Below are 10,180 nucleotides of genomic sequence, written 5' to 3'. Positions count from 1 at the left end.
AAAAAAGTATGTAAAATGTCAAAACAGGTTTATGTTATCAGGATATAGTATTTCATTAAGTACTGAATCTCTGTTCAAGGACCATGTCTAATTAAATACAACCATACATCAGCCTAGCCCTTTTTTCAATAATTATAAAAATTAATTTAAATGAAAAGTTAAAATTTTTTTTTAAAATCATCTGCTTACACACAGGTTATCCATACAGAATTGAAGCAACTTTGAAACATTTTTAACACTGGTATATTATGTAAGGTTACACCATTGATTTTATTTTCAACAAATACAAATGATAATAATTATCATACAATCCAATGAAATAATAACTTAAGTCATTCAATATTTACTTTTTATGATTTTTTGGAAATAATGATAAATAATTAAACTTACATTTCCAATTACATATGAATGACCATTTGGACAACCTGAAAATCAAACATACTATTTCATAAGACTGTCACCATTTATACAATTACTTATAACCTTATAAGGCTGTCATTTCTTGTAACTATGTCCCTCATTATTAAGGTATTATTGTTTAAAAGGAGCGTAGTTATTTTCTTTTACGTAGTTATTTTCTTTTATTTTATCTTATGAAAAAACAAAAGTAAAGAGAAACAAACAACTTTCTCCGAGAAACGAGAAAGATTTTAGTGGAAATGAAAAGATGTAAAAGAAATGAGTATTCAACTCACGGTAGAAGACGGGATTTTCACCAGCGTTGGCCTGACGAGCAGCTAATAAAGCTTCTTTGATGTCCTCCAGGTCATCTTGTGGCATGGTTGGAAGGAACATGTTCTTCAAAAGGAAAGAATATCATGTAAAGATACGGTTTTATAACTCAATCAATGTTAACTGTAAATAATCACCTGCTGATATATTATTTAGTGAACAATTTGTTGAGGAAAATAATTAGTAAAGCTCATCCTAGCAAGTGTTTTTTCCCCGTAGTTCTGCACTTCTCCAATAATAAACCTGAATGTTATTTTTCTAATATTAAGTCATGCATTTTTTCACCATTACAACATCCTTTCAATGAAATATCTAAAACAGCTTACAGAATAACTTGGTTTCAGTAACATTGTTTTCAACCTAATAATTATGCAAAATATACTTGGCTGTCACAACATAAAAATAAATTTCTGCCAAGTTTTCTTCAAAAACATTGCAGCAGTTTAAATGTTATGAAGCGGACACAAAATCAAAATGTAGACTTTTTTTACACTCGACCTTTAACTGTGACCTTGACCTTAGGGGTAGCAACCCAATTATTGTGTTATGCATGTCATCTCATAATGGTGATCACTTGTGCCAAGTTATTTCAATTTTTTTTCAGCGGTTTAGGTTATGCAGCGGACACAAAATGTAGACTTTTTAACACTTGACCTTTAAGTGTGACATTGACCTTGTGGTAGCAACCCAACTACTGCGCTCTGCACATTATTCTATAATGGTGTCACTTGAGCCAAGTTATTTAAAAAAGAAAATCAGCAGTTTAAAGATTATGGAGTGGACACGAAACTGTTAGAACAAACAGGCAGCAGCCATTCCTATAATTCCCTCCCCCAAATTGAGGAAAGGGATAAACTAAAATTGACATTTGGGACTGGGACTGTCCTTGAACTAATCTTATTTAAAAGGGTACAATATTGATAAAAATTGAAGAATTATCTGATCAGTCTTCGGGTAAAATAACTGGATGACCTTTGATTCTATTACTTGATTTTTATGCCAATTTTGACACATTTTTGTCATGTATTGGCTGTCTATCCACCTAACCAATTATCCAGGATAACTAACCAGTAATTGCCAATTTCTCCACAAGAGACGAGCTACTCATCCCACATGATTGCACTGTTTATAGTAAATCATTATTCATGCACATGATAAGAAAGTTCAATAATAAATTACAACTTACAACACATGCTTGCGGGTTCATCATAAGAGATTGTAAAGGTTGTAGCAGAGTTCTGTCCCCTTTTATATGCATCATAACAGATTGATAGTGAATTATAAGGCACTGTATTCCTTGTAGGCGTAAATCTTCCCCTTCAACAGTCACAAGGTGTCTAGGTACAAGCTCGTTCATTATAAGCTTCTGCATAAAGATCTGAAATAAAATACCATTGTCAATCTAGAAACACATAAAAAAAAAAGCAATTCAGTTACAGCATCCAATCCAAATATAATATATAACCTTTGCAAGATTAATATTAAAAGAAATTAATAAGTCAAATCAGACTCCTCTTACATAGTGCTTGTCTGTTTGTACCATAGCATCAACTTTATTGAGGGAGGATACATTAAAATTAAAAGACAAATCAGAAGAACGTGAAAATATTACCCGCTTTGTGTGTACATATAATCCATCTTAACCTAATATAGGTAAAATAGTTAACCAATATTGGAGCTTATTGAAATTTTCTCCAAATGAAAGTGTACGTAAATTATACATATACAATTATAAGAGACCAAGAAATTAACAAGACAATTTAGTTCATACTCATTTAATTGCCAAATTCATGGTATGTTCAGTATCTAAATGCTGTCGACCTCGTTGTACTCATTGTAATAATATTGTTGAATCTAATAATTTTTCAAGTATTACTATACCTAAAGAATTTGCTATAAAACGTGATTTTTCATGTACATCTTCAGATGTCATTTATCTTATAACTTGTAAAAAATGTAAAAAACAGTATGTTGGTCAAACTCAGCAAAAATGTAGTCAAAGAATGAATAGTCACAAATTTGATATTAAACACTTTTCTGACACGTTTACCAATGTATCTGAACATTTTAATTCTGAAGGACATTCTATCAAAGATTTTTCATTCATGCCAATTGATAAAGTAAAGAATAATTGGCAAAGATTATTAAAAGAAACTTCATGGAAGTATCAGCTAGGTACAATTATTCCTGATGGCATGAATTCCAAAATACTTTATTAATTCTGTAGATTATTAAAAATTGTATTTTCTATTTTTTGCTTAATATGACTTAAAACTAATTTCATTTCAATATGTAGTTTATGCTGGTTTTCTAATTTTATATGTTTTGTATCTTTTATTAAGATCTTACATATTACATTTATACGCCAAATTATGTATTACATTTTGACGTCGTTGTCCTTGACGTCATATGACGTTGACGTCATTTCTTGTCAACAAAGTATACCTGATGAAGACTTTTGAGTCGAAACGTTGTATATTTTTCAAATAAAATAATTACATTTTTAAATTGAAACTGGAGTTGATTTCTATATTCAAACTTACATTATGTAAAATATCAAAAGTCTTGTATGAAGTTTGTTACACATATAATGTATATATCTTTTTATTCTAGCTTAAACCTGTATAACCCTACATTTTTGAGAAGTGGAAACGATCTAGGTAATTCCCTATGCATTAATTTGTTTCGGCTTGTCCGAATTTAAATTTTGTGTCACAAGATAGTTTGTTGGATAACAAAAAATATCAATTAACAAAACAGAGCATGGTCATAGTGTATGGAGAAGTACACTGGTACTAGTCAAGTTATTAAAACTGCTTACATTAAAAACATCAATATAACCAACCTTATTTTTCACTCCATTACAATCCTGCACAAACGTATTCAATGTTTCCATAACCTGGAAAATAAAAATAATTTCATATAATTAGATTAATTTCGAAGGCCAGGTCTAGCAAGTAAGAAGAATTGTCAATAATTTGACTTAATAAAACAATATCACAATCTTTATTAAATAACAGCTGCCATAAGAGTGGATTCCTCTATCATGTCTGTGTTACAGGAGTTTATGTAGGCCCTTATCCTTCTGTTATAAAGTCAATATTTGAGCCTAGCTTGAAGAAAATCATCCAAAACAAATTGAATTTATAGGGCTGTCACAAAATTATCAGACATATGACTTCGCTTAACCCTTTACCTCATATATACGCGAAACAACGCACTTTCGACCACCCCCCCCCCTTTTTAGGCCTCAAATAGTGAAAAAAATGCTCTATTTGGGCCCCAAACACATGTTTTCGCTTGAGAAATGTTGCTAAAAAAAATGAGCACTTTTTCGGCGCCGCCCCCAATCCAAAAGATACATCAGGGGGTTGCCAGAAGGGGGATGTGTCCCCTTCTGTTAGCGGGGTTTGAAGGGGGCGGAGTCATCCTAATCGCCAAGAAAATTTTGGACTTGTGAGAGGCTAAAAATGACCCCAGGTCGATCATAATGTAACATGTAACCAACGCTGAAAAGCCTTTGACTCTATCTCAATCCCTTGAGAAGTTGCAGCACTTTGAAATAAATTTTGATGGAAAAATCGAGGCAAAAAAGTGATTTTTGGCATTTTTGAGATGTCCCCTCGTTGCCATGGTAACAGGAAATTTAAGACTGAGCATGTCGTTACAAAGGCAATGGTCCAGTCAACATTTGTGCCAAGTTTGATTAGTATTGAAGCATTTTTCATAGTTTCATAGCAGTTTGAACTTGTCACAGGAGGCTTTTCAGTGAAAACGGCCATTTTTCACAATATGCTCATCGGGGGGAAAGGGTTAACTAAAAAAATTATAAATGTTACAAAACAACAATTTTTCACCAAAATTAGGTGAAAGGCCACATGTTAACATGGAAAAACTAGTTTTTAGGTGATTTTAAAGTTTTTAATCATTTTTTGTTAACTAAAAAAATTGTAAATGTTACAAAACAAAAATTTTTCACCAAAATTAGGTGAAAGACTACATGTTAACAAGGAAAAAAAAGTTTTTAGGTGATTCTAAAGTTTTTCATCATTTTGTGTTAACCCTTTACCTCATATATACTCGAAACAACGCACGTTCGACCCCCCCCCCTTTTAGGCCTCAAATAGTGAAAAAATGCTCTATTTGGGCCCAAAACACATGTTTTCGCTTGTGAAATGTTGCTAAAAAAATGAGCACTTTTTCGGCGCCGCCCCCCCCATCCAAAAGATACATCAGGGGGTTGCCAGAAGGGGGATGTGCCCCCTTCTGTTAGCGGGGTTTTAAGGGGGGCGGAGTCCCCCTAATCGCCAAGAAAATTTTGGACTTGTGAGAGGCTAAAAATGACCCCAGGTCGATCATAATGTAACATGTAACCAACGCTTAAAAGCCTTTGACTCTATCTCAATCCATTGAGAAGTTGCAGTACTTTGAAATAAATTTTGATGGAAAAAATCGAGGCAAAATAGTGATTTTTTGCAATTTTGAGATGCCCCCTCGTTGACATGGTAACAGGAAATTTAATACTGAGCATGTCGTTACAAAGGCAATGGTCCAGTCAATATTTGTGCCAAGTTTGATTACTAGTAGTATTGAAGCAATTTTTATAGTTGCATAGCAGTTTGAACTTGTAACAGGAGGCTTTTCAGTGAAAACGGCCATTTTTCACAATATGCTCATGGGGAAAAGGGTTAACTGGACCCAGCCTGCAACATTTTCAGTTTTTGTAATCGTGGACTTTCTTTAGGGATTCCTATTTTCTCTATTTCAACTTAATTACAGCACATCCACGGCATGGGTTCTGCACACATTTTTGACTAGTTGGCTACTACACTATTTACTGTTAATACTTTAACAATTGGCAGGTAAATTTAGCAATGGGCTTTAAGCTATATTATTATCAGGTTAATATCACTTTCTATTGATCTTTAATTTCCATCGGGGGAATCGATAGTCATATATATATAATATAACCAGATATATATATCTTATTTAAAATTCCATTTAGCATGATATTTTCATTCAGTGTACATACCGGTGCCTTTAGTTTCCTCTGTTGTTGAGGGTACAGGTATGAACTTGTAATTTCTCTATGTACAGCAAACTGTAACATTGGTTCTACTCTAACTCCTGCAGCTTGAAACTCCTAGAACAGAACAGGAACAAACAATTATAATGTGAAAAGTCTTACATTATTATAATACCTTACCATAAAGATTTTATTTTTGATTTATGTGAGTTTAAAGTGATCAGCAATGCTACCTTAATAGATGCTATGCAGGTCCTTATGCAAGATGGGAAATATTTGGTGGTCTGCAAGAAGTAGATAAGATAACAAATGATCTGTGGGATTTTGGACAATAAAAAGCACTATATATAACACATTTTACCTCTATCATAAATAGCAAACATATATTTCACAAGAACTACCATGAATTAATATACAAGTTATGTTACATTCAAGAGACAAATGTTTAAAAATATATATTATGCAATAAACTGTAACAAATTCTGAATAAACAAGTGCTAGAATCCATGATTTCAAGCATGCACATCATCTCCTACCAATGCTGACCTGCAAACTTTTCTATTTTTCTGTCGAGGGCAAATTGTACAGTTCCATTTCATAATATAAAGATGATACATATAATTATACAAATGTATTTATATACAGGAAATCGTACCTGAACAGTTTCAAAAAGATGCTGAACATTTTCACCAAGGATAACTTTTGTTATGGACTCTCTGATCCTTGTATAATAATCCCCACATACAATATATCTATCAGATACTTCCACAACCTATAGACAAAATAAAAATACATCAATAATCAACCAAAAGCTATGGATAACATCTTCAAATTTAAACTAATATAATAGTATTTGCAGTACATTTAGATTTGTCTGGGCTTACCCACCTTTTTATACATGAAGGATATTGAATGAGTGTAAGCTCAAAGTCAATACCGAATTTATTGAACAAGTTGACTAAAATTATATTGTGCGAGCCTCTGAAAAGTCTTTACGTTATGTTTGTGTAACACAGAAGACGTCACATCAAGTTATATGCACATACAGCCATGCAAAACCATATTTGCATTGTCATAAAATGGCATTGGTATGAGATAAAAACAAGAAGGCCATGATGGCCCTAGATCGCTCACCTGAATTATCAAACTCATCCAAACAATTACATAGACAAGCATTCTGACCAAGTCTCATGACAGGTGAGTCAAAAATGTGACCACTACAGTGTTAACAAGGATTATCCATATTTGAGCAGTGCGACCTAGTTTTTTACCAAGGTGACACATATTCAAACTTGACCTAGAAATCATCAAAACAAACTTTCAGACCAATTTCCAGGATACTTGGAACAAAAATCAGTAGCAACTAGAGTGTTAACAAGATTTTTCTATTTTTAGCTCCGGTGACCTAGTTTCACATTCAATTTCGAACTCATCCAAGCAATTACCTAGACAAGCGTCCTGACCAAGTTTGATGATAATTGAGTAGAAAATGTGACCACTAGAATGTTAACAAGTTTTTTCAATATTTGGGCGGTGTGACCTAGTTTTTCATCCAAGATGACCCATGTTCGATCTTGACTTAGAAATCATCAAAACAAACTTTCAGGCCAATTAACAGAATATTTGGATCACAACAGTAGCCACTAGAGTGTTTACAAGATTTTTCTATTTTTAGCTCCTGTGACCTAGTTTTTTATCCGAGATGTCCCATGTTCGATGTATTCCCAGCAATGACCTAGACAAGTATCCTGACCAAGTTTGATGACAATTGAGTCAAAATTGTGACCACTAGAGTGTTAACAAGGTTTTTCTATTTTTAGCTCCTGTGACCTAGTTTTTCATCCGAGATGACCCATGTTCGAACTCATCCGAGCTATCACCTAGACAAGCATCTTGATCAAGTTTGATGATGATTGATGCAAAAATGTGACCGATAGAGTGTTAACAAGGTTTTTCTATTTTTAGCTCCGGTGACCTACTTTTTCATCCGAGATGACCCATGTTCAAACTCATCCGAGCTATCACCTAGACAAACATCTAGACCAAGTTTGATGATGACTGATGCAAAAATGTGACCGCTAGAGTGTTAACAAGGTTTTTCTATTTTTAGCTCCGGTGACCTACTTTTTCATCCGAGATGTCCCATGTTCGATGTATTCCCAGCAATGACCTAGACAAGTATCCTGACCAAGTTTGATGACAATTGAGTCAAAATTGTGACCACTAGAGTGTTAACAAGGTTTTTCTATTTTTAGCTCCTGTGACCTAGTTTTTCATCCGATATGACCCATGTTCAAACTCATCCGAGCTATCACCAAGACAAGCATCTTGATCAAGTTTGATGATGATTGATGCAAAAATGTGACCGATAGAGTGTTAACAAGGTTTTTCTATTTTTAGCTCCGGTTACCTACTTTTTCATCCGAGATGACCCATGTTCAAACTCATCCGAGCTATCACCTAGACAAACATCTAGACCAAGTTTGATGATGACTGATGCAAAAATGTGACCGCTAGAGTGTTAACAAGGTTTTTCTATTTTTAGCTCCGGTGACCTACTTTTTCATCCGAGATGACCCATGTTCGAACTCATCCGAGCTATCATTTAGACAAGCATCTTGACCAAGTTTGATGATGATTGATGCAAAAATGTGACCGCTAGCGTGTTAACAAGGTTTTTCTATTTTTAGCTCCGGTGACCTACTTTTTCATCCGAGATGACCCATGTTCGAACTCATCCGAGCTATTATCTAATCAAGCATCCTGACAAAGTTTGATGATGATTGGTTAAAAAATGTGACCACTAGAGTGTTCACAATGTTTTTCTATTTATAGCTCCTGTGACCTACTTTTTCATCCGAGATGACCCATGTTCAAACTCATCCGAGCTATCACCTAGACAAACATCCTGACCAAGTTTGATGATGATTAGGTCAAAAATGTGACCTCTAGGGTGTTCATAAGGTTTTTCTATTTTTAGCTCACCTGAGACATCTCCTCTGAAACCATAAGGCAGATCATAATGAAACTTCACAGGGATGTTCCTTGTGTGAAGCCTTAACAAAGTTGTTCAAAGAATTCCATTCAATGCAGAACTCTGGTTGCCATGGCAACCAAAAGAAAAAACTTCAAACATCTTCTTCTAGAAAACCCAAACAGCTAGAGCTTAGATATTTGGCATGAAACATCTTCTAGTGAGTGTCTACCAAGTTTGTTCAAATAAAAGCCCTGGGGTTTTAACTGGCCCCGCTCCAGGGGCCTATATTCAGGTGAGCGACCTCAGGGCCATCATGGCCCTCTTGTTAGCTCTTGTGACCTAGTTTTTCATCCGAGATGAGCCATGTTCGAACTCATACGAGCTTTTAACTAGATAAGCATCCTGACCAAGTTTGATGATGATTGAGGCAAAAATGCGACCGCTAGAGTGTTCACAAGCAAGTGTGGACGGACGACGGACGACGGACATTCACCGATCCTATCACTGCATCCTAAAGTATACATTCAATTCAATTTACAATGAATATTTAAAATCTTTGATTCAGAATTAAATATATATCTAAAAAGAGTGATGTAAATTTTGATTTTGCAATATAAGATGGTTGACAAATATTCATGCTTGGATTTCCCAAAATGAAAGTTCAACACCTTTTCCTAATTTTTGTAAAATAACCCGTCATGAATATAGAAATAGGAGCTGTGGTCTAGTGGTTAAGGTGTCTGCAACTCAACCTAGAGATCATGGGTTCGAGCCCTACTCGGGTCACGTCTATGTTTCTTCATATGACACCAGTACTGGTTGGTTCCAGGAAGCGGACTCGAAAGTGATTAATATAAGTTGCATGAACTTGTTTCGCAATCGAGCTTAAATAAATATGTTTAAACCATAGAAATCAGACAATATTATTTACCTGATCTCTGTTTGCGTCTCTCATACTGATCCATCTAAGGAATGGTGCTGGATTTTGACAAATTGACTGATACACATCAATACCATAACATCTACATAGGTGCTTCACCAGGTATATCCTGATAAATAAATTCATTATCTTTAATTTTAATCCAATAATGGTAGTAAAACCAACATAATGCGTTTGCGACTAGCATGGACCCAGACAACTCTGCGTATCCGCGCAGTCTGATCAGGATCTATACTGTTCGCTTACAAACCCTATTACAAGTAGAGAAACTGACAGCAAACAGCATTGATCCTGATCAGACTGTGCGGATTTTCTACTTTTAGCTCTAGAGACCCCTAAAAGGGGCTAATCAAATCAATATGAGCAATTTTTATAAAAGATTACCCAAGAAGGCTACAGACAAAGTTTAATGATCATTCATGCATTAGTTCTCTAGATATAGATGTTTAAAGGTATTTCTATTTTTATATTTAGGAGCCTTAAAAGGGGCCAATCAAATTTCCAA

At 34.5% G+C, this 10,180-nt stretch overlaps 1 protein-coding gene across 1 annotated transcript; it reads right to left on the bottom strand.

Moving 5' to 3' along the window:
- Positions 1-390: 390 nt before the first annotated feature.
- Positions 391-6,128, bottom strand: LOC132750217 (E3 ubiquitin-protein ligase RNF213-like; the record flags this gene model as incomplete). The annotated part of the gene is given in 6 exon segments (XM_060740160.1): positions 391-425; positions 696-798; positions 1,919-2,110; positions 3,578-3,631; positions 5,765-5,875; positions 6,120-6,128. Coding segments are annotated over 6 exon segments (504 nt in total), but the record flags the coding sequence as incomplete, so codon positions are not given.
- Between the last annotated feature and the right edge of the window lie 4,052 nt (positions 6,129-10,180).

This window comes from Ruditapes philippinarum, unplaced genomic scaffold (assembly GCF_026571515.1).
Source record: "Ruditapes philippinarum isolate M1 unplaced genomic scaffold, ASM2657151v2 ctg22526_1_1_1_1, whole genome shotgun sequence".
Lineage (NCBI taxonomy): Eukaryota > Metazoa > Mollusca > Bivalvia > Venerida > Veneridae > Ruditapes > Ruditapes philippinarum.
This window is presented reverse-complemented; position numbering and strand designations above follow the sequence as displayed.